This window comes from Schistocerca cancellata, chromosome 3 (genome assembly GCF_023864275.1).
Source record: "Schistocerca cancellata isolate TAMUIC-IGC-003103 chromosome 3, iqSchCanc2.1, whole genome shotgun sequence".
NCBI classification, from domain to species: domain Eukaryota; kingdom Metazoa; phylum Arthropoda; class Insecta; order Orthoptera; family Acrididae; genus Schistocerca; species Schistocerca cancellata.
Window position 1 is genome coordinate 104,453,172 of NC_064628.1, and position 25,940 is coordinate 104,479,111.

Sequence of the window (25,940 nt, forward strand, 5' to 3'; positions counted from 1 at the left end):
ACATTGGTGCATTCCCAAACAGTGCCATGATTGGACAGAAGAAAAGAGTGTATGCAATCAACAGACATATTGTTTACACTATGAGGTGCTTAGGACAAGGTTTGTCAGAAATCAGCTTGTTTTGTGGAATGATGGACTTTCCTCCTCCAATAAAACAAACAACATAAAACCTGACTGTTGACAGACTTCTGGGCTGTCTTGTGTCTGCAGCAGAAGAGTCAATGTCACAAGCTGCTGATGAGGAAAAGGCTTTGGAGAAGAGTAATGAAATTGCTGTTAGTTCTGTTGGTTCATGGCTAACAAGAGGACACACATCACACATGGAGTGTCAACAGTCATTGGCGTAAAATGTGGTAAAGTTCTTGACACAGAGTTACTGTCTTTGAGTTGTACATCTTGTCAGTTTTGGAAAAATAAAAAGAGCACTGTAGAATATGCTGAATGGATGGAGAAGCATGAAGTAAATGCAGCATTAATCATACAGGAACATCTGGCAGTGTGGAAGCAGAAGGGATGAAATCAATTTTCATGCGATCTGAAAAAAAGCATAGTGTAAAGTATTGTAAATTCATTGGAGATGGTGATGCGGAAGCTTTGAAATCAATTTCTGAAATGCAGCCATATGATCCAGATACTCCTGTGGTAAAGCATGAATGTGTTGGTCACATAGAGAAGAGAATTGGTACAAGGTTAAGAAAGTTGAAGGCAGACTATAAAGCAACAAAACTGTCAGATGGAAAAAGTATTGCGGTCAAAGGCCGCTTGACTGATAGTGCCACAGCAACATTAACCAGTTATTATGGCAATGCAATCAGAGCTAATAGCTCATCTGTTGAAAATATGAAACAAGCTTTCTGGGCTGTTTGGTTTCACAAATCTTCTACAGATGACAATCCAATGCATTCACTTTGCCCAAAAGGAGCTGATGGCTGGTGCCCGTACCAGAAAGCTTTACATGAAAATAATTTGAAAATGTATAAGCATAAAAACAACCTTCCAGTTGCAGTAATAGAAGCAATTAAGCCTATCTTTCAGGATCTTTGTGTCCCAAAATTGTTAAAAAGGTGTGTGGGTGGATTCACTCATAATCCATATGTGTCATTCCACTCAACAATTTTGGAAATTTTGCCCAAAGACTGGCTTTTATGGAAGGAGAATAGTACAAATTGGGACTTATGATGCTGTGGTTCCTTTCACTGATGGCATAGATGGCAGATTAAAGGTTTTTGAGAGGCTGGAAGTACCTGTGGGCCACAACATGATAATATATTTTAGGAATGAAGACATGCAGAGAATAAGCAGTTCCAAAAAAAAATAAAAAATAAAAAAAAACAGTCCACGAAGGAATCAAGAAAAGCAAGGAAGAGGCTCAAGTTACAAAATGAAGCTAGGAAAGAAGAGGAGCAAGGAGTGTTTTATTCATCTGGGCAGTTTTAGTTCAAGATTTTCAAACTTCAAAGTTGATTTTCTCGGTTAATGTATTTCTAAAATGGTTTCCCTGGTAACTTTCTGTGTAATGCTCATATTATCTCCTATTTTTCAGTGAACACTCACCATATCATGATCTACAGCATTGACTAGAAGATCTGAAAAAAATTAAAACTGAATGATTTATGATTTTTTTGTTGTTGTATATTTTGAATGAAAAGCTGTTTATATATTACTTTTTTAATAAAAACATTTACACAAAGAGAACTTTGAAGATTCTAGACGATGTTATAAAGTGTATTATACCTATAATTCTAAATTGATATAAATGCAAAATATTGAATACTTATTGTTCTATAACGAAAAACGTGATAATACGCACATTTGCATTGTTAATTTTTCATCGACAATTGGGACTTTATCAACCTACATTTTAACTCAAATATCTGTTTACATTGTTGTCAGAGCATCTATATCTCTGCAAAAAAAAAAAAATTCATAGTATTCTCTTGTATACTTTGGGTGGGGGGAGGGGGAATAACAAAACAATATTTGCAATGCAATAACTGTATCTACCCCCTTAACAATAAAACGTAAAACATCAGCCACTGCCCGCATCTCGTGGTCGTGCGGTAGCGTTCTCGCATCCCACGCCCGGGTTCCCGGGTTCGATTCCCGGCGGGGTCAGGGATTTTCTCTGCCTCGTGATGGCTGGGTGTTGTGTGCTGTCCTTAGGTTAGTTAGGTTTAAGTAGTTCTAAGTTCTAGGGGACTGATGACCATAGATGTTAAGTCCCATAGTGCTCAGAGGCATTTGAGCCATTTGAACCATCAGCCGCTGAGGCGTTGTCGACCAACACCGGAGACAGGGCGCTGGGGAGGTTAAGAGTGCGCCGCAGAGCGGCTAAAACCGGGCAGTCCAACAAGATGTGGACGACAGTCACGTGAGAGTCACAGTGACACCCAGGTGGGTCCTCGCGACGGAGTAGGTGACCACGTGAGAGTCAGGTAAGACCGATGAGGAGTCGGCAAAGGAGAACGGAGCCCCTGCGAGTGGCTCTCGTGGATGACCGCCACATATTCATTGTCTTCTTGAGAACACGTAGTTTATTTGGTGTACTGAGGACGCGCCATTCAGTATGTGAGGTCTGCCTCATCCTGCTTCAGTTGTGGTACTTACTGCGAGTTTCCACTTTACGATCTCATCGTCGTCAGTCGACTAGGGCAGCTTTAGAAGGGTTGGGATGCCCCTGATAAATCTGTTATTCAGGTAATATCCAGTGTCTAGTCCATGCTCGAAGTCAGTGAGCTCTTCTGGACGCTCCATTCTGCCATTGCTGCTCTCTTCTGGCATACACAACACTCCCTGCCTCCTTTTACACTGGCCGTCCTGTCTCTCGTGACATCTAGTGACCAATTCAGCACCACGCAGGGGTTCCCGGATAGTTTCGATCAGATGGAGTAGAAGCGAAGATTCCCGATGACTGGAGACGAATTAATCTGACCCCGTTCCACAAAAACAAAGACGATGCAGCTGACTGTGGAAACTACGATGCACTAAAGTTAATAACACTGGAGCTGTGCGAAAGAGTTCTTTCCAACAGATTAAACAAGGTAACAAAAACTAAGCGCAACCAACGTGGTTTTTCAAGCGCGTTAGGCGCTATACAGCCGCTAACATTCAGATAAAATCCTAATCGAAAAATACAAAGATCGAAAGAAAGATATCCATTTCGTGACGTCGAAAGAGCTTTAGACCGTGTGCCAGTAAAGCATATACGGTAGTCTCTCCGCACTCAGTGTGACCCATTATATTCTCATATTATTAAGACAAAAGTTTTAACCATTGCAGATGTCAGCGGAGAATTCGATGTAAGACTTCGGATCCACCAAGGACCTGCTCAGAGTGCATTGCTATTCACTCTGGTTATGAACTTTCTCACAGAACATCTGCAGAAACCAAATCCATGGGCACTTTTATGCGCTGATGGCAAAGTTCCAATAGCAGAACCTTACCACAAATTCAAGATGACCGTAATGTTTGGTGCACTGTGCTAGAAAATGTAGGACTTAAGAGTAAATAGAACTAAACGGAATATATGTATTGCTACTCTACAGAAACGGCTACCAGTGACAAACCGCAACTACATTTAGACAAGGTACACGTACCTTGGATCGGAAATAACATTGAAAACCGTACAGAAACTGGGTGGTTGCATTGGTGGTCACAAACAGGAGTAACCTGCTATGTGAAAATGCCTATCGAAATCAAAGTAAATGTACACAAACGAGCGATAAGATCAGCTGTAACACGTGTTTCACAATGTTAGGCCTTGCGCCTTTCAGATGAACGAAAGCTTCAGCTTACGGAGACAGGGAAGCTAAGCTGGTCTCGAGCAGTGATCCCAAAAGACAGAGTACGAAGAGACCACGACCGGATCTCGATTAACGTAGCAAGAGAGCGGCAAGACAATCGCCAACGTTGGTACGGGCACAACACGTGACGTGATCCTAACCGTACAACAAGAATAACCGTCTGCTGAGAATTCTTCTGGGTTGTATGGCCGTGGTCCATGGAACTCTTCTATCGCTGACGTTTCGTCCATGGCTACGTTGGACATCTTCGGAGGTACTCCTGGTCGTGGTGAGTCTTTCCGACTGATGAGTCGGACGTCTAACGGCGGCCTAAATACCGTGGAAAATGGGTGTGGTCTGGATTTCACGTGATAGCAGAGAAAAACCTTGTCAAAGATAAAATATAACTATCGATCATAGTACGTCAAAGATAAAAACTTCTCATCGATTCTGTAGCGCCACTGTCCACATATCGCTGAGTTTCATGGCTTCTTCTTTTCTGTTAAAATTATACCCATGTTTATATATTTCGATGGCTTCTCTATATAGTCGTGGATAATAGTTCGTCATAGTCCATAAAACTTTAGTTTCCGAAAATTTCACTACGTGATCACCTGACTGAAAAGCATGTTCCGCCACGGCTGATTTGTCTGTTTTCCCTAGTCGGCAGTTCCTTCAACCGTGTATTCACATTTCTCTTTGCAGTTCCAATGTAGACCTTACCACATGTACACGGAATATTGTATACACCACTCGCAGACAGAGGGGGACGTTTATCCTTAACGGAACTATGTGCTTGGCCTATTTTCTTAGTTGGTCTGAAAATCGGTCAAATGTCATATTTCCTTACAATCTTGCCGATTTGATCCGTTACTTTTTTATGAAGGGTAGTGAAACCGTGTTCTTCCATCGCTGTGTCCTATCGTTGTCCTTAGGCCTCGGCCTCGTGTTATTCGGTCGCAAAACTCTATTTCCTTACTAGGGTACCCATTCTTCTCAAAAGCCTACTTCAGATGTTTCAATTCGGCGTCCAGGTGTTCCGGCGTACAAATCCTTTCAGCTCTGTCCACTAGACTTTTAATTACACCTAACCATGTAACAAGAGCAAGAAGAACTTCACACAAAAGAGCGGAAAAAAGGCCCCGGATGCCGATCGATTAGGACATTTCATAACAACCCGAAAACGATAGGAGGGCAACGTTAAGTGCCGAAAATATGTTTTGCACAACGGTACTCAAATCTCTTAGATTAGATAGAAGTTTACACTTGGAAGTCTTTTTTGCATTGACGTCAAAAGAGATGGAGCTCTCCCTTTGTCTCTCTCTCTCTCTCTCTCTTTCTCTCTCTATCACACACACACACACACACACACGTAACGGGGGCGCGGGAGAGCGCGCATGCACACACATAACACCGTCCCCAAAAACTGCTTAGTAAGACTGGTTCTTGTGTAAATCATTACCGCCTTTCTCTGAGTCGTAAAATTCGTTCAAGGCTCGTAACCAGCGTTGATTTGAAAGTCAAATAAAAATTTAATAATGTGAAGAATATACACCACAGGGAGCAAAAACAAACTGGATGACGCCTGGGACTTCATGCTAGCCGCTAGCTTCTCCACAAGGTGAGTGATCTGTTACTACAATTTTTATCTGAACATCGTACACAGACGCAAGTACACGTGGAACACGCCATGTTTCTCATTCAGTAATTCCATCTCGAATATCTGTTTCTTTTTCGAGGAAGTTTTGAGACATTTAGCGTACGAACCTTTCAATCACTTTGTGCTTTAACTTAGGCATTTCACTCAGGCCATTAGACACAAATATACAAAAATTTAACGTCCGGTCAATGAAGGTCTAACTAAACACGGGACAACTGTTCGCATGAACAAAGATGAGGAACTTGAAGAAATGTCCCTACATTCCGCAGAAATAATATTCGGAAACCACAGAAAATCGCCGGCCGAAGTGGCCGTGCGGTTAAAGGCGCTGCAGTCTGGAACCGCAAGACCGCTACGGTCGCAGGTTCGAATCCTGCCTCGGGCATGGATGTTTGTGATGTCCTTAGGTTAGTTAGGTTTACCTAGTTCTAAGTTCTAGGGGACTAATGACCTCAGCAGTTGAGTCCCATAGTGCTCAGAGCCATTTGAGCCACAGAAAATCAAATTCTGGATGGGAAATTCAATTCAACTACTTCTCAACACAGCGAAACATAGCTACGTCGCCGGCCGTTGTGGCCGAACGATTCAAGGCGCTACAGTCTGGAACCGCGCTACCACTACGGTCGCAGGTTCGAATCCTGCCTCGGGCATGGATGTGTGTGATGTCCTTAGGTTGGTTAGGATTAAGTAGTTCTAAGTTCTAGGGGACTGATGACCTCACATGTTAAGTCCCATAGTGCTCAGCGCCATTTGAACCATAGCTAAGTTCGTGGATTAGAGAAACCAGAAATTGTGGCAGTTAATAACTAATTTCGAAATAGGTTGTACTTTATTTAAATTTGAACCAATGAATATGGCCTTGCTGCTCCCATTTGCAACACAGTACTCCTAACCCGCATCTCCAGCACTGTCGCACTGAAACGTCACACTTGACGTGTTAGTACGAAGAATGTGTAAGGCAGGGATGCATACTTTCTCCCTTACTGTTCAACCTGAACTTCTAAGAAGCAACGACGGTAATAAAACAAAGGTTCTACATCTATATCTACATGGTTACTCTGCAATTCACACTTAATTGCCTGGCAGAGGGTTCATCGAACCATTTTCATACTACTTCTCAACCATTCCACTCTCGAATGGCGCGTGGGAAAAAGGAACACCTAAATCTTTCCGTTCGAGCTCTGATTTCTCTTATTTTATTATGATGATCATTTCACCCTACGTAGGTGGGTGTCAACAAAATATTTTCGCATTCGGAAGAGAAAAGTTGGTGACTTAAATTTCGTAAATAGATCTCGCCGCAAAGAAAACCGCCTTTCTTTCAGTGACTGCCACCCCAACTCGCGTGTCATATCAGTGACATTCTCACCCCTACTGCGCGGTAACACGAAACGAGCTGCCCTTCTTTGCACTTTTTCGATGTTCTCCGTCAATGGTAAGGATCCCACACAGCGCAGCAATATTCCAGCAGAGGACAGACATGTGTAATCTAGGCTGTCTCTTTAGTGGGTTTGTCGCATCTTCTAAGTGTCCCGCCAACAAAGCGCAGTATTTGTTTCGCCTTCCCCACAATATTATCTATGTGGTCTTTCCAATTTAAGTTGCTCGTAATTGTAATTCCTAGGTATTTAGTCAAATTGAGAGCCCCTAGATTTGTGCGATTTATCATATACCCAAAATTTATCGGATTTCTTTTAGTACTCATGTGGATGACCTCGCACTTTCTTTGTTTCGTGCCAATTGCCACTTTTCGCACCTTACAGAAATTCTCTCAGGATCATTTTATAATTGGAATTGATCGCCTAGTGACTTTACTAGGCGGTAAATTACAGCGTCATCTGCAAACAGTCTAAGGGGGCTGCTGAGATGATCACCTAGATCGTTTATGTAAATCAGGAACAGCAGAGGGCCTATAACACTACCTTGCGGAACGCCAGATATCACTTCTGTTCTACTCGATGATTTACCGTCTATCACTAAGAACTGTGAGTCGGATTAAAACGCTGGGTGAAATGACATCAATGAAACTGCTATGCTCAGTGAAAATGAGGAAACATTACAAGACCTTCTGAACCGATTAAACAGTCTTTGGCCATAGAATACGAATTAAGAGTAAACGCTAAAATGAGAAAATCTGTAATGAAGCAGAGCAGCAGAAAAGAGATTAGCAAAAAATTTAACATAAACATTGGCGACCACGCAGCAGATGAAGTGAAGGAATTTCGCTACCTTTGGAGCAAAAATAATGCATAGCAGACCAAACAGGTAAGATATAAAAAGCCGACTATCACACGCGAAGAAGGCATTCCTCACTAGAATAAGCCTACTTCTTCTATCAAAAATAAGTGTTAACTTGAGGGAGAAATTTCTAAAAATGTACGTCTGGAACATGGTGTTGTATGGGAGTGGATTATGAACTGTGGGATTTTGAGATGTGTGTTATATAAGAATCCTGTACGTAAGTGGACGGATAATGTGAGAAATGAGGAAGCTCTCGGCGGAATCGGAGAGAAAATGATTACGTAGCAAGCACTGACTAGGGTGACAGCACGTGTGTTGAGACGTTAGGGAACAACTACATGGCACTAGAGACAGTCGTAGAGGACAAAACTGTAGGCAATGATAGAGATTGGAACACATACACCAAATAATTAAGGAGCACTGGTGATGTCCTACTGTGACTTGAAGAGCTTGGCACAGGGGAGGAATTTGCGAAGTTGTGAACGGCCACATTAAATCAGTCAGAGCAATTATGAAGCAGGAAACAAAAAAACAAAAAGAAAGAAAGCTTGGGAAGTGAGGCGCTGGAACTCGATTATTCAGCTCTGCTGTCGAAATGCCTGTTCCATTCAGCCTTAATTTGTTCTCAGCAAGGTCTAAGGAATCCAAGTAATATTGATTACTTATCTCAAAGCACTGCGTTTGAGACCCTTTACAATCTGCATAAATTTCCCACTAATGGTTTAGGAAACCCAATATATGAGTACGTTGCGCCTACCTGTGGATACGTAGTTAGTTTGTTACATGATCCGTAGATGAACGATTTTTATCGAAATGATGTGGAACAAGCGAATTTACAGCGTAACTCAAGTATACCTGAATAGTCTTTACATTAATGAACGTATTATTTTTCATTCCTACTGTAAGGGGTCCGTAGGCCCTTACTATAACTTTGCACTCGGCACAGGTCGATAGGGCGAACAATCGATTGTGACGTGTTGCGAGAGCGAGTGTCGAGATGCGCCAGGGTGTTGTTGGCGAGTATGTGTGTGTGTGTGAAGGCCATTGTTGAAATACAGGGTCTTTAACGGAGAAGGGTGTCACCATCGCCATGGTTAGACCCCTAAACAACACATTAATACCGGGAAAGTGAAGAAGTATCATTATGAAAGTAATCAGTGACGTTACTAGTGCCGATATTTGGTTTCGCGTCTACCACGCCGGCCCAACCTTGGATTGCAGTGTCGGATGCAGTGATGGATTAGCATGTGACGATAATGGAAAATGAAGAAAGCCTATGCTGAGATTAGCTGTAATTAGATATGTATGACGAAGGCAGTGGCTATCTCCTTTTTGTGTTTTGAGAAGAATATAAGTTCGTAATTAGTAAAACTGTGTTGGAGTTCCTTATTACCAGAACATTCAGTATTATAGTATTGAACAGGACGAACTGGAAAGTAACAACTTCCATAGCAGTCAATTCCGATTACCAGCTCCATTAGGTTCACGGTCATGTTAATAATAAATATTGGGCTGCTATTAGATCAGATCAGGTCGGGATAAAATCGGAGGTGTTACACCTTGGCTTACCGTGAAAGGACAAGTGCAATCTTTGGACGAATAGTAAAGAACAATAGGTAATTTTATCTTGCTTAACGCGAGAAAATATTTTCCAATTTCGGATGAAGACAGTATATAAATTTTAAACTTGTGGCAATAAATTCATTCGGTTACATATGCATAAGTAGACGCAAAATTGAAACTTTAAAACAGTGTTCCGATGAGTAGGACCTTATAAATAATTACCGTAGTTAAAACTGCGTAACCGTAACGAATGTTGGACGGTGGGCAATGTCTACACCACGTTTTGCAAAATTAAAAATCGGGTTAACAAACAGTGCATCTTGAACAACACGAAGTAATAGCATCTTACGATTGTGAATAAACTGTTTTTTCGCCATATTAGATAAGAGTAGTAGTGTCGATAAACTGTGTTATAATGTGCAAACGCATAAATCCGCACGAAAAACTGTGAAAAGTGAACACCAAAGAAAGACACGTGTGAACATTACCACAACAAAACGAGCCAAGAATTCGTCACGAAAGCTTTTAAAGAAGTGTTTAATAGCAATGTTATGACCGAAATTGCTTTTTGAATGATGAAAATCGAGCAACTTGATGTGGACGCATAAACTGCTATGCAGGCGACAACTTATGTGGCGACGCAATTGTTGAATGACGTCACGCAGACCTGTGCAGCAGCTGCGCCAAAGAACTTTGATCCGCGAGGTGATTTCACACATCATCCCAACTACCTGTACAAGGAGTAGGTCAGACACAGACACACTACACTGGACAGCGACCAGCGCGACTTCGAGACACCGAGCACCAACCCGGCATCTAGCGGCGAACTACAAACTACACCCGCCTGCAGCGCCACGGAGCGGCCAACTGAGAACTACAACGACTCACCACAGATCTTCAGCGCGACTTCACGCGGCGGCAGTACAGCGGCGTGTCACAAAAGCGCCACGCCCACTTCAAACGTCAAAACATTGCGACTCGTGGTAACGTCAGTTGGTGAGTGAAGACGACTGGTTAGCGTAACATTAAATTGCAGTATACTATCGTCACAATAAATAAACAGTTTCAAACTGTGTTTTGCCTCAGGACAAGTGCCCAATTACAGTAATTTCAGAGAATTTTACGAAACATACTCTGAAATATAGCATGCTTATTTATGCATACTGCGCTGTCTAAACGGTGATTACACAGATATGCTCATTGTTTTTGGAGAGTTTATATTTATAGATTTAATGAATGGTGTGAATCAATTTTGGGATTAACTGAAGATACTGCAGTTACTGTTTGATTAGTTTAGTGGTAATTAGGAGTGTTTTGGGTTACAAGAGGTTATTTTATATTACTTGCCTGTGCCTTAAAAATAAACATGTCTACCGAAGATAAGCAGGAGGTTTGTGAGGCAGTAGTCGAAAGGAAAGGGATAGGACAGGAAGACAGAGATGATTCAGGAATCAGTGATTACGGATTGTCATTAGAAAGCCCATTAGCACATTCAACTAGTTACCCTGAGACACCGCGACAAACGACAAGAGATAAGCCAGTTTCAGAGGGTGAGGATATACGGTCGATGTTAGCAGACTTGTTAAAGGAAACCAAGGCAACAAAAGAAAGGGAAGAAATGTTCCTCAAATCATTAAAGGAAGATTTACAAGAAACCAAAGAAAGCTTAGAAAAATCATTTAAGGAAACTCTAGCACAAGAGATCAAAACATCGCAAAAGAAGATAGAATATAATCTGAAGAAGGAAATGCAGCAGTTACAAGAATGACTGAAGATGGACATCAACGAGAGAGAGATTAAGCTACAGTAGAGCATAGACCAAGTCCAGGGAGACGTGGAGAAGATGGAGGGAAAGTTAACAAAAAAGATAGAAAACGATATTAAAGAAACTAAAGCCGAGTTGGAAGAAAGGATCACCGAAGTGGAAACAAATTGCAATCATCAAATTGCCGAGGTGATGCAGAGGCAGAAACAATGCAATGATGCGGTTAAGGGGATAGGAGATAGGCAAAACCAACTGGCTGTCAATCTGAAAAATGCTATAGCCGTGCAACGAGAAGAGGATAACAAGAGGGTCGCAATGGAGATCAGGCAATTACAACATGGAGTCCAACAATTGGAGAGCAAGACAGAAGAAATTGATAAACGAATTAGCAATGCAACTTTAACCATTGGGGAAGGTAGAGTCGTTACCTTGATGAGCGGTGATAGTCGGTATGTCCAAAACAATACAGAGCTGAAGTTTAAACCAAAAGGAGGGTTGCACCCAATGATATTTATGAAATGGTTAAAAGGAGTTTTCCCAGTACATTTCAAAGACGCAGACAAGATTCAATTTGCAATAGATAGGATATAAGGTGAGGCCTTCACTTGGGGAGTCAAGAAGAAGGAAGGGATTAATAATTACGATCAGTTTGAAGGGGAATTCTTGAAGAAATACTGGTCCAAAAGTCATCAGTGTGCACTATGCCGCAAATAACTTAATACATGGATAGGAACGTTGAGAGAGTTTGCCAAACATTTGTGGGAAGTAAACGAGACCTTGGAACAACACCTGAGTGATGACATAATGATATCAGCGATAAAAAGAGGATTGAGCTGGAGAATGCAAGAAACTGTATCCGGAAGCCTAATTAAAGATAGGGAGGCCTTGATCTAGATACTGGAACAGTTGGAATCGGTTCGATCACAGGAACACAACCAAGCTAATGATCAAAACCGAGAGGGAAGTATTGACCAAAGGAATCATTTTAATAATTCGTCTGATTATAGAGGAAGAGGTGGTGGCCATAGGTATAGGAACAATGGTGGTGAACAGCAATGGAGAAATGATCGGAGAAGGAGTGAAGAACCGAGAGATCATGAGAGAGGAGGAGAAGGAGTGAAGAACCGAGAGATCATGAGAGAGGAAGGGATAGGCGAATGAACGACACAGTGCATATAGAAGAGGCGGAGAGACTGGAAAACTGAGTGAGGTCCAGTCAGGAGTGAGAGATACTAGGACCTGAATAAACCTACTAAGACACGACAATGGTGGAGATCTAAGAGGAGATCTACTGGAGGAAAGAAGTAGGATTCCCAAGGAAGCCATACTACCCATGATAGGGCTCAAGCTATGTGGACTGAATACTGAGGCATTAGTTGACACAGAAAATGCATGTGCAATATCCAAGAGGCTATATGAACAGGTACTGAAAGCAAACATTAGCTTGCCTAGTTTCCCAGTGAGTGGAGTGAGAATTGTGAATGCGTTGGGTGCAAGGAGTAAACCTATTAAAGAACAAGTGTTGATTACCTTCGAGATAGAGGGAGAAGAATACGAAGCAACATTTTTGGTGGTGGCTGGACTGAAAACATCAATTATTTTAGGAATAGATTGGTTGAATGAAGTTGAAGCGATAGTGAGTTTTGATGAAGGTACTATCAAGGTCAAAGGAAGAAAGGCAGAAGAGAAGAGGTTAAAGTTTGCTGAGGGTAGCGCAATAAAAGAAGAGGAAGAATTTAAAAGGATAAGTTTGTGTTATGAAGAGGAACCCACAGTAGGATACGGGGAAGAGGAACTAGAAGAAGAAGTGTTGGTGTACTTTGAGGGATTAGCACGAGAGGATCGACGTAAAGAGGATAAGATCAGTAAAAAGTTGGAGGAAATGACACACCTAGATGAGAAGATTAAGAGGAAATTAGCCACAGTATTATACAGGCGTTGTAAGGTATTTTCTCAGCGAGCAGGTATCATGAAATGGGTGAGTGTAAGCTAAAGATAAAGAACCATAAACCGTTCAATATAAAACAGTATTCCATTCCCCAGGCGAAAAGAAGAGCAGTAGATGAGGAGATACAGAGGATGATGGACCTTGGTGTTATAGAAAGAGCCAACAGTCAATATAACAACCCCCTATTTTTTGTTGATAAGAAGGATGGAAAGGTGAGGATAGTTTTAGATGCACGGACGGTGAACAAGATCATCGAGCTGGAGCGGGACAAGCCTGAGACTATAGAAGAACTGATTCAGAAATTCCGAGGAGCGAAGGTACATAGTAGTATCGACTTAACTGCCGGTTACTGGCAAATATCATTGGCCACAGAGTCCCGCCAGTATACAGCATTTACTTATGGAGGGAGGTGCTATCAATTTAGGGTGTTGCCGTTTGGGCTTAATGTGTCAGTGTCTGAATTCATAAGAGCAATGGATAAGACACTGGGCGAGAAGTTACTTAAGAAAGTCACCGTTTATGTGGATGACCTCTTGATAGCAAGTGAATCATGGGAAGAACATTTGGATAGGTTGGATGCAGTCTTGGAAGCTTTTGAAACTGCAGGGGTGACCGTAAACCTGGACAAGTCGGAATTCGGCAAATCAAAGATAAAATTCCTGGGCATGTAATATCAGAGGAGGGTATCTATCCTGATCCTAGTAAAATGGAGGCTATTAGAAATTTTCCGACTCCCCATAGTAAGAAGCAGTTGCGAGCGTTCTTTGGGGTTTGTGAGTTTTATAGAAAATTTGTCAAGGGATCCGTACTTAATGCCCTGAGTATGAGGGAATTGACCAAGGCAAGAATGACGTGGCATTGGAGTGCAGAGTGCCAAACCGAGTTTGAGAATATCAAGGAAGCACTGTGTAGTGCAGACATATTGTACCACCCAGATTTTTCCAAGGACTTTTATTTGGAAACGGACAGCTCTGACTATGGACTGGGGATACATTTGTACCAAATGGAGAGGAGCAGAAATGGTGAGAGAGTAAGAGCAATAGCGTTCGGTAGCAGGAGTTTAAATGCTTGGGAGAGGAAATATTCGATTACTGAAAGGGAGGCATTGGCAATCGTATGGGGGTTTAAGCGATTCCGTTATTATTTGGCGGGGAGGCATGTGAAAGTGGTGATTGACCATAAGGCTCTTACATTTCTAACCACAAGCAAATTGAGGCATAGCAGACTAACGCAATGGGCCCTGGCATTACACGACTATAACTTCGAGATAATTTATGAGCCAGGAGCAACCCATATAATACCTGATGCCTTGTGAAGATTACCAGCTGACTCGAGAGGAATGTTGGTGGACAGGCCGGAAGGAGAAGGAGTTAGAATTAACCTGATGAAAGGAGTACAGTATGAAGAATTCGTAAGGAAGTTCCTAAAGAACGTGCGCAGGGAACAGAACGAGGACGAGAAATTGAAGACAACTAAAAACAAATACAGGTGTGCAGGGGAAGAAAGAATTCGCACATTTTATTATATTCACAATAGGATACTTTATAAAAGAAATAAGGAGAGTGAGGAGAACTGGAAACTCTCTGTGTGCCTGAGCACGTAATAGAGAAATGAATTTGGTATACGCACTATAGTAATGCGCATTATGGATCAAAGAAGTGTCTGGAAAAGTTTTAGTCATATTGTGCATTCAACAAAATGGGGAGGCGTTTACGTAAGCTAATGAGTACATGTGACACTTGTCAAAAATGTAAAACGACTACAGTACAGCACTAAGGATATATGCACCCAATTGTACCAACAGCAATTAAGGACATAGTTGCAGTGGATCTCTTTGGGCCACTTCCTGCCTCACGAGGGAATTACACACAAATCTTAGTAGTGGAAGAAATGGTTTCCAAGTACATAAAATTTTACCCGTTAAAGAAAGCCACTAGTAGAGCCATCACTAACCAGTTTGAGAAAGACTATTTTCAAAAGGTGTGTATTCCTAAGCGAATCTTGAGTGATAATGGGTCACAATTTAGGTCAAAGGAGTGGACAGAGATGCTAAATGAACATAAAATAGAGCAAATTGCCGTTTCTAGATATAGGCCAGCTTCTAACCCCGCAGAACGAACAATGAAAGAATTGAACCGTTTATGCCGAACATACTGTCATAGGAAGCATGGTTCATGGAAAGAATATTTGGAAGAATTTGAGCGGGTCAGGAATCACCTCCCGCATGATTCTACAGGGTTTGCACCATGTGAAGTATTGCTCAATCAAGAACCCGACAGTATTTTTCGCGAATTGCTACTCTACCCACCAGGAAGTTCATTGACCTGGGAAAGGAAATTGGAGCTAGTGGAATTAAGTATGAAGGAGAAGGCTAGGAAAAGACAGGAAAGACACGACAAGCAAGTAAAACCGATAACTTACCGAGTGGGAGACTTAGTACTAGTAAAGGTTCATGCAAAATCAAAGAAAATAAACTCTGAAATACACAAATTCTACCACGTTTATAAGGGACCATACAGGATTATAAAAATTGGACATCCTAACATGGTGGAGTTGGAATATGCACAAAGAGAGTGCATAGTAAGGAGCATGTGGAAAACATAAAAAGGTACTACTCACACGAGAAAAGGTATAACCCAGATGAGGAAGTGGAATTCGATTAGGGCGAATGTCTGAAATGGGGTGTTCAAGCTCCATGATGTAGTTGAGTAAGACTTGTTTGGAACATTTAGTTTTAATTGGACATTTGAAAAAGGGGAATGTTTATTTGCATTGTATTTTCTGGTGTATTATAACTAGAACTTCATATTTCATAATGACAATTACTTGAGAATGACTGTAAAACCTGTAACAACTCAATTGTAATATAATAACTCATATGTCATGTATTCACATAATAATTTTTGATTGTATGTTGTGTGTTACATTCAATATGGACTGTAGAGGATTATTGCTGCTTGATGGAAAATTGTGATTTGGGCAATGTCATGTTTGTGAGACGTAATAACCTTTTGTAGAATATTATTATGGAGGCAGCCCACTGCCGGAGTCGAGGGATTATTTGGTAAATTGTAATTTCATTAATTATTTACACTGTGTGTTTTGTTCAGATGTAATAATATCTAGTTTCTTTGCCGATTCTTTTACGCCAGAGGCTCCAAAGAAGTCTTCGAGGGCGGGGATGTAAGGGGTCCATAGGCCCTTACTATAACTTTGCACTCGGCACAGGTCGATAGGGCGAACAATCGATTGTGACGTGTTGCGAGAGCGAGTGTCGAGGTGCGCCAGTGTTGTTGGCGGGTATATGTGTCTATGAAGGCCATTGTTGTAACACAGGGTCTTTAACGGAGAAGGGTGTCGCCATCGCCGTGCTTAGACCCCTAAACAATAGATTAATACCGGGAAAGTGAAGAAGTATCATTATGAAAGTGATCAGTGACGTTACTAGTGCCGATATTTTGTTTCGCGTCTACCGCGCCTGCCCAACCTTGGATTGCAGTGTTGGATGCAGTGATGGATTAGCATGTGACGATAATGGAAAATGAAGAAAGCCTGTGCTGAGATTAGCTGTAATTAGATATGTATGACGAAGGCAGTGGCTATCTCCTTTTTGTGTTTTGAGAAGAATATAAGTTCGTAATTAGTAAAACTGTGTTGGAGTTCCTTATTACCAGACATTCAGTATTATAGTATTGAATAGGACAAACTGGAAAGTAACAACTTCTGTAGCAGTCAATTCCGATTACCAGCCCCATTAGGTTCACGGTCATGTTAATAATAAATATTGGGCTGCTATTTGATCAGATCAGGTCGGGATTAAATCGGAGGTGTTACGCTACCCATGTAACTACACTTAGAAATCAGTTTGTTCCAGCTACCGTCGTTAAATAAAAATTCGCTATGGTAGAAAAGGAGTTGTCCAGATTTTGGGTGAGAGTTAAAACTTGCTTTGCTCCCTGCCCAACATTCTATGTTATTGGACAAATAATCAAAAATGTTTGTTGATTCCTTTTGAACTGCTTCATGAGTCACTCACACCTTCAATAATGGATAGAACAGCAGAACCTCTGCTGTTGTAGATATGGACATCACTACTCATCTCAAACTGTGACTGATTATTTATGAGGAATTCCATAAGTGAATGTTTGTACATTGTGAAGGTGCCTTTAAAATGCCAAATTCCTTAATGAGGTACCTACTAGATGACTCGCAGCTGAACACCAAATATTATTCTTAATGCTTGCTTTTGTGCAACCACTTTCATATTTTCTTTCTAAGTGATCAGTAACCTTAAGAAAATATTCAATAAGGCACTACTGAGTGTAAACATGTAAAATATGTTAGCAGAGTGATTCGTTTGTATCCAAGATTAGCAATTATACGAAGAGCAAAAGTATCTGAACCAAACTGTTCGAATACCTCAGTAATATGTCCCTTCCAGTTCAAGTTTCCATCAATACGCACACGAAAAAGTCTACACCATTCTACCGTGCTTACTGATGCCTGTTCATGTCCTACACTAATTGTTGTTATCACTCTATTTGTTTTGCAAACCTGGATATAGTGTGTTATCAGTAAATTAAGGGAAAATCCATTTTCAGACAACCAATTAATAATTCTTTGAAAAATATTGTTAACAATCTCTTCTCTTGCTTTCTCTTTAATGGGATTTATTATAACACTAGTATGGTCTACAAAAAGTACTAATTTTGCTGTCCGCCCCCGGTAGCTGAGTGGTAGCCGGCACGGTAGCTCTCAGAGTGTTCGGTCAGAGAGGCGCTGGCCCTCTGTAACAAAAAAAAAAAAAAAACTGAGTAAAGGAAACAACGATCAACTTGAACATTACCGAACAAAATTTAAAAAAAAAAAGTTGTCAGCTGACAGACGGTCAATCCTAAGGGCCCGGGTTCGATTCCCAGCTGGGTCAGAGATTTTCTCCGCTCAGGGACTCGGTGTTGTGTTGTCCTAATCATCATCATTTCATCCCCATCGACGCACAAGCCGCCGAAGTGGCGTCGAATCGTAAGACTTGCACCTGGCAAACGGTCTACCCGACGGGAGGCCCTAGTCACACGACATTTACATCTATTTTTATTTATTTTGCTTCATGAACGTTGAGCGAAAGGTCATTCGCATACACCAGTGGATAGGAGTAGGCCATGTGCGATTCAATTTGTGATTTCTCTTCAGTCACTTATACTTTCTCTCCTTAAACGTTATTTGAATTATTCAGCACAAATTCTTGCATTCTGTTTGTTAAGTAAGATCGAAACCAGTTGTTTGTAAAGCCATCAGTTCAATAAAATTTAAGTTTTTCTAAGATAGTAACATGAAGTATGTAATCAAATGCCTCGGAAGGGTTGCAAGATCCAATGTTTGGGGAGTGGATGCATAAGAGGCAGTCAAATGAAAACGAGACAGATAGAAAAAAGTAAATAAACTGTTTATTGTTTCAAAAGTAATCCCCTTAAATCTTATTAGGCTTATCCCACTGTGAGACATGACAGTCAGTTCCTTCATGGAAAAGTGTTTACGGTTGCCTACGGAATCGTGATTGTTTCCAGGGGGCCTATTCTGTATCGTTTATACCGATCGGTGTAGTGGGTTAGTGTCGGTAGTGACGCCATTTTCGGTTCTTTATCGAAATATCCTATTCAGTAAGCTTCTGAGACTTGTTACCGAAGCCAGCCGGGATGGCCGAGCGGTTCTAGGCATTACAGTCTGGAACCGCACCACTGCTACGGTCGCAGGTTTGAATCCTGCCTCGGGCATGGATGTGTATGATGACTTTAGGTTAGTTAGGTTTCATTATTTCTAAGTTCTAGGGGACTGATGACCTCAGCAGTTTAGTCCCACAGTGCTCAGAGCCATTTGAACCGTTTTGAATTTATTACTGAATGGTCCTCCCACCGACTTCATGACAATTGTACCGAGAGGTTTTGGATTTCGGTCTGGCCCTGTCAATCGGTGAGCTGTGCTTTATGTACACCTATAATTTGTTATTTTAAACATATTTTGCGGTTTTAGCTTTGGATTAAGTGATTGTGTTACTAAAGAATCACCAGAGGACGTATCCAGTTGGAAAGTGAGTTCGTAATAAACTATTTTTCTTTGTTAGAAATATGGTTAGGTTAGGTTGTTACTGTGAATGATTACATAAAAAAAACGTCATTGGCTCTGCTTACGTATATTACATGAGTGTGAACTGACGTTACTAGTGCCTTTGTGTACGTTTTCCCACAAATGGGTTGGTTAGTAATTATCGAAACGTGTTTACAACTTTCAAGTAACAATGGAAAGCAATTATGTGAAGCCTGATACTGGAAACCTTCCAAATTATCACGCATTTATGACTTACGCAGCACCGCTTGCCAACGAAGTCAGCCTACGTTCCTCTACCGAATACTACAACAAATGAGGACTGTGTGTCGCTTGTTTGCCGTGGCCAAGCGGTTAGCGCGCGGGATTATGGGACCGAAGGTCGCGGGTTCGCGCATGGGTGGAGACAAAAATTGTTTCTTCCTCTTCATGTATGCACCACGTTCTGAGACATTGTTATTCGTGTAAGTTAAGATTTTTCTGCAATATTCGTTATTACTTAGATGTAAGAGCGCACTTCCTCAGTAATGATTTCGTGATTTCTGTATGTTTAAAATACGAAATATGAAATTGTTGGAGATGAAAGTGCTGTGAGTAAAACAACCGACAGTGACCTTTATATTTTTTCTTGTCAGAAATAATTCATCTTTTTTCCGAATATGTAGCGATTTCCGAGTATGCTGTTAGACAGAAATCTAAGAGCACAACTTAAATTACTGGGAATGCAACTAGCAGCAGTCATCTTCATAATCTTGCTTGTCACAAGTATTTATCTGCGATCGAATCCTCAACCACAGTAGACAGAGATGAAAGATCTCTGCCGTAACATTTTGAGACTGTAGCACCGTATATGAAACAATTTCATTCATGAGATGCATGTTATAAACTTCGACGAACTGCAGGAGCTCTCTAAAATGCGTTTTTTATTTCAATTTTTGTTTTTAAGTCCCAAATCGTTGACGCATTATATAGGGAAGTGGGCTACTTAATCATTTGGATCTCTAGGAGCGTGTTATAACCACATTCTGTTTATCTTCTTATTCTTTGAAACTCCCAGAATCAATTTTTCGGCTGTTTTTATAGATGTATTAGTGCAATGTGGTACTACACACTATTCCCAACTCATTTTCCGAAACGTAAAATCCAAAACACGATGTCAGTGTGAATGAGAATAAGATGACATACTGCAGCATTTACGACAATTTGCAGAATACAGTCAAATACGCTATCGTTATTATACATGCATGGAAACATGCGGTCAGAGAAACTGTAAAAATTTTTATGCATTTCAGCTGAGAATCATGGAAATGGATATACTGCGCCTGATACTGTTAAGGAGGAGGTAAGGGCGATGAAGGCGGGCACGTCAGCTCGAAGGAACGCGGCGTCATGCGCTATGGCAACGTAAACGCAATTTTCGGTACTTGGAAGAATAGCGCGCCTGTGTCGTCTGCCAGCCGCTTTGTGTTCGTGGCGCTGTGCGCAGTGCAGTGCGCATGCGCGGATCTGTGGCCGCTGGATTTTGATTGGCTTCCGTGACGCGAACCGACAACAGTGCTTCGGTTCTCTAGACCCGAACGGTATCGCTGCCGAAATGCATACTGAATAAAGATGGGACTCTAATTCGAGTACCAGACCGTTCGGTGCTATTGAGTACCGAAACGATCGGCAAAATGGCGGGAAGATACAGACTAGGCACCCAGGTATGCACCCCTTCCTCCAAAGCAAATCGACGGCCACAAACGTCGTTCTCCAGGGCTCAAAAACTACGGAAATCGTTTGGAAATCGCATGGGGAGAGATCGGAACTCTACGGACGATGTGTAACGGCTTCCCAGCGAAACTTCTGCAGCACAGTCGAAACAACGTTGTCGATATGTGGGCCCCTCCAGAAAGGTTGTTTCAAATAAGTTGAGAAGCCTCTACATGTCCTCCATAGGGTCCCGAGCTCTCCCCATTCGATTTCCGTATTTCTGATGCCATGAAGAAAAACATTCGTGGCCGTGGATTTGCTTCGGGTGAAGATGTACACGCCTGAATGTAACCACGGTTCCATAGGCGACGCAAACATTTTTCCATGCAGGCACTGACCGTCTTGTCTCACAGAGAGATAAATGCGTCTTCATTTGACTGCCACTTATACAAAACGCATTCTCAGTCGAGCAACCCTTCCGGAACGCAGCTGAGACGCGGTACTCACTCCATGCTTCTGGACGGAGACGTTGGTGAGGTGGACGTACATGTTGTCCAGCTCCTGTATGCTGGCGTCGTACTTGACGGTGCAGAAGCGGCAGAAGCCCAGCCGGAAGAGGTAGGCCTTGAGCGGCCGGAACGACGTCACCAGCACGTACAGCCGGAGGTCGAACTTCTTGCCGCCGATCAGCAGCGGGTTGTCGATGTATCTGCACACAAAGTGGCACCCCATTGTTTCGCAACGGCATAGCAATACTCATTAGCAACTCAATAGGAGACTGGTTCACCGGACAAAATAATGTTCGCACCGTTAAGAGAGCCCACTGGTCGCTTTGGAGCGCTGTAAACGGTGCAGGGCTGGTACATGAGGTCACGTGACCCTGCACCACATACCTAGGTCGTGGCAGGGACGTGGTGTGTTCACGCCAGTCTGTTGTGTGGATTCAGAGCGGTAAGATGGGTGCATGAGGAGGTTTAACAGAATGGCAGATGGAAGGCCTCGTGTTTGATGTCCATGGCCACTCCGTGAATGAAGCTCTCCCATCATTACAGACCATCCAGCGTGTCGACAATGAACGGTACATCAATCGCAGCCATATGTCAAGGCGTAAAACCAATGGCCTGAAAAGACCCTAACGCACAACAGGTAACGAAGGCAAGTTGAATGCCCTGTTAATGACAACCACTTTCAAACCCGATAGGAATTTGCTGGCTACCACACTGTTTATGTAAAGGTGTCTTAGGACATATGATGAAGTCTAAGCTGAAGTGTGAGAGACTCTTCCGGAAGAATCGATATGCAAATAAGTGGGGAACCAACTGCTGAGGGATTAGGAGATGTGTTTGAAATTCTCTGAGGCTATAGATACTGTGATAATGAATACCACAAGAGGTACTCCAGTTGAAGAGAAATAGACACCTCTAAAAAGAGCAGTCATCAGAAGTTGAACAGACCAACATCGATAGCCGGCCGGCGTGGCCGAGCGGTTCTAGGCGCCACAGTGTGGAACCGCGCGACCGATATGGTCGCGGGTTCGAATCCTGCCTCGGGCATGGATGTGTGTGATGTCCTTAGGTTGGTTAGGTTTAAGTAGTTCTAAGTTCTAGGGGACTGATGACCTCAGATGTTAAGTCCCATAGTGCTCTGAGCCATTTGAACCATTTGTTACATAACGATACGTTTTAGGAAAGGCGCCAGAGGGGCAATTCTGACATTGCTTGATATAAAATGGAACATGAATGTTCGAAATTCAGAAAAAAACAGAAGTACGCTATGCGGAAAGACGAGTAATATACAGTATGTACAAGAATCAAGAGAGAACAAATTCAGGGCAAAAGAGCATCAATGATAACATTCACTAATGACTATCCTCAGTGAAAGTGAAGAAGAATTACAGGATGTGTTGAATCGAATAAACAGTCTAATGAGTAGTGACTGTAGGAGGATACAAGATGACTTGGACAGGATTTGTGATTGTAGTAAAGAATGGCAGCTAACTCTAAATATAGATAAATGTAAATTAATGGAGATGAATAGGAAAAAGTATCCCGAAATGTTTGAATACTCCTTTAGTAGTGTAACGCTTGACACAGTCACGTCGATTAAATATTTGGGCGTAACTTTGCAGAGCGATATGAAGTGGGACAAGCATGTAATGGCAGTTGTGGGGAAGGCGCATAGTCGTCTTCGGTTCATTGGTAGAATTTTGGGAAGATGTGGTTCATCTGTAAAGGAGACCGCTTGTAAAATACTAATATGATCTATTCTTGAGTACTGCTCGAGCGTTTGGGATCCCTATCAGGTCGGATTGAGGGAGGACATAGAAACAATTCAGAGGCGGGCTGTAGATTTGTTACTGGTAGGTTTGATCATCACGCGAGTGTTACGGAAATGCTTCAGGAACTCGGGTGGGAGTCTCTGGAGGAAAGGAGGCGTTCCTTTCGTGAATCGCTACTGAGGAAATTTAGAGAACCAGCATTTGAGACTGGCTGCAGTACAATTTTACTGCCGCCAACTTATATTTCGCGGAAAGACCACAAAGATAAGATAAGAGAGATTAGGGCTCGTACAGAGGCATATAGGCAGTCATTTTTCTCTCGTTCTGTTTGGGAGTGGAAAAGGGACAGAAGATGCTAGTTGTGGTACGAGGTACACTCCGCCACGCACCGTATGGTGGATTGCGGAGTATATATGTAGATGTAGAGTATATGACATGAATTGAGAGTAACAAAGATGAAAGTAATAAGAAGTGGGTTCAATGGGATGGGCGATAAATTTGGCACTCGATACATTTAGCATCAAAACTGGGGACCACGAAGTACATGACGTTAAGGAATTCTACTACCCAAGGGACAAAATAACCCGTGACGGACGGAGCAAGGACATAAAAAGGAGACTAGCATTGGCAAAAAGGTCATTCCTGCCCAAGAGAATTCTACTTGTATCAAACATAGGCCTTAATTTGACGAAGAGATTTATGAGAATGTACATTTGGTGCGCAGCATTGTAATGTAGTGAAAACCAGGAAAGACGAGGGCCGAAGGGTTTGAAATGTGATACTATAGAAGTATGTTGGAAACTAGACAAACATAAGATAACGAATGAGGAGGTTCTCCGTAGACTCAGCGAGTAGAGGACTATTTCGAAAACACTGAAAGAACGAACAGGATGGCAGGACAGACACTAAGACAACAAGCAATATGCTTCATAGTACGAGAGGAAGCTGTAGAGGATAAAAACAGAAGGGGAGCGACGAGATTGCTACACATTCAACAAATGCAATTTTTCGAGCCATTATGGGAAGAGGCTACCAAGCGACTATTTAAATTGGTGTGTAAAATCAATAAATCCTGAGACATACCATCCGACTTTCGCAAAAATGTCGTTTACGCAATCCGCAACGGCAGATACGTGCGAGTGAGTTACTCTATGGTGAAGAGGTGTAGGAATTCGCGGTGGGTCTCGCAGAAACAATCAGAAGATTTATGATCCAAAAAAAAAAATGCCCTGGGAGGGGAGAATAAGCGGACAACTGGATTTACCTAACTTGATTTTGGCCTAGCAGTTGTAGACTAGAGACTTATCGCAGACTATAGTGATACAGTTCCTACTTTCAATAATTGCACGATTACAAGTTTTTTGCAGATTTAACTGCAATATAAACCAATGGATGTAACTGGTTATATCAAATGAGCTGGTTGACTCACGGAATACACTTAAATTCAACAGCTGATTCATTGAGTTTTCTCGTATTGAGGACTTAGAAGGAGCGATCTATGCTTTACTTAGGAAAAAGTTTTCAATAGTCAATATCGCATAAATTAGTCTTCATTGTCGACAACCGGTTTCGACAGTTGTAACTTTCACCTTCTGGTCTTCAAAAAATTTTTGTCGTAGAACGAGTTCCTTTGTGAGTTAGTACCTCATGTCGCATTGTGATTATGGTGGATAAAATATAGCACACTATACATAGGTCTGTCTACAATAAAACCATTTAAAGTTACAAGCACATTGTGCACACAGGCATGTTCGGGTACTAGCACTCACCGAGGCTTGTTAATTCTTAAAACACACGATATACAGTAAACTGTACATTTGTATATCTGCTTATGTTTGTGTGACATGTTATATACATCGTGTACCCACCTTGTAAACAGCTGTTTACATTTGTGTGATATGTTACATTCAACTTGGATCCACTCCATAAACACATGTACAAATGTGCATTTTATTAAATACCGAGCGTTTTAAAAATTAACAAGCCTCTATGATTGCTACGTGTGCGGACATGACCATGTGCAGCAGGTGCTTTTTAACTGCAAATGGTTTTATTGTCAACAAACCTGCGCATACTGTCCTGTATTTTATCAAACATAATGACAACAAGGCATGACGCACTCACTCACTGGAACACGTTACATAATTAATTTCTTTGAAGATCAGAAAATGACACAGCTGTCGAAACTGGTTGTCAACCATAGAGATTAATTAAGGTGATTTTGGCTTTTGAATGTTATTTCACAAGTCAATTCTTTAAGATGTAACTCTGTTGTAATTGTCTCAGCAGCAGTGTCAGGCAGTCAAACTAACGAAGAGGAGACTGAAAGAATCTTTAGGTGATGCAGTTTTGAACGTTGCGGTGCGTGCACTAAATGTTTGTAAGTACGATTTGGTGGAGTTTCCGCCTCGGCCGCCCGTGGCGAGAGTCCCTCCTGTACACCAGCGAAGAGGTGTCGCTGCCCGCTTGCTAAGCCAGTCGCCACACAGGACGGGCTGTTAAACGTGATTTTGCTCTCTCAGCCCTCTCCAGCGGAGTTGTTGGCTTTGTTTGGCTCACAAACAACATAATTTGTTCACGAACATGCAAGCGGGTAAAGCTCTTACGCTAGCTCCGTCAAAACGCACATTTTTTCCTTTGTCCGTATGGTAGTCGCGTTTTTCTGTCTGCAGTATAAATAAATAAAACTTAAATATCCGTGAACACATAATAAGACAAAAAGGAAAGACACATGTGCGAGTCAGTGTGGACATTAGCTTATAAACGTTCAGCAAATCGAACAAATTCACTCCTGATAAACAACGCACTTATATTAACATAAAATTAAGTGTTACAGAAATTATTTCTATTAATTTCGTAAAAAAAGTCTCACAACCTTTTGGAAAACATGAAGGAGTAGGGAAAAAAAGCGT

At 41.8% G+C, this 25,940-nt stretch overlaps 1 protein-coding gene across 1 annotated transcript in view; it reads right to left on the reverse strand.

Moving 5' to 3' along the window:
• LOC126176142 (polyglutamylase complex subunit TTLL1) overlaps positions 1–25,940 on the reverse strand; it is a gene marked incomplete at its 3' end in the record, with an annotated part of 265,578 nt that overhangs the window by 38,797 nt on the left and 200,841 nt on the right. The window contains exon 6 of the mRNA XM_049923281.1: positions 21,258–21,459. Within this exon, the coding sequence (XP_049779238.1) occupies positions 21,258–21,459 (202 nt within the window). The remainder of the gene's footprint in view (positions 1–21,257; positions 21,460–25,940) is intronic.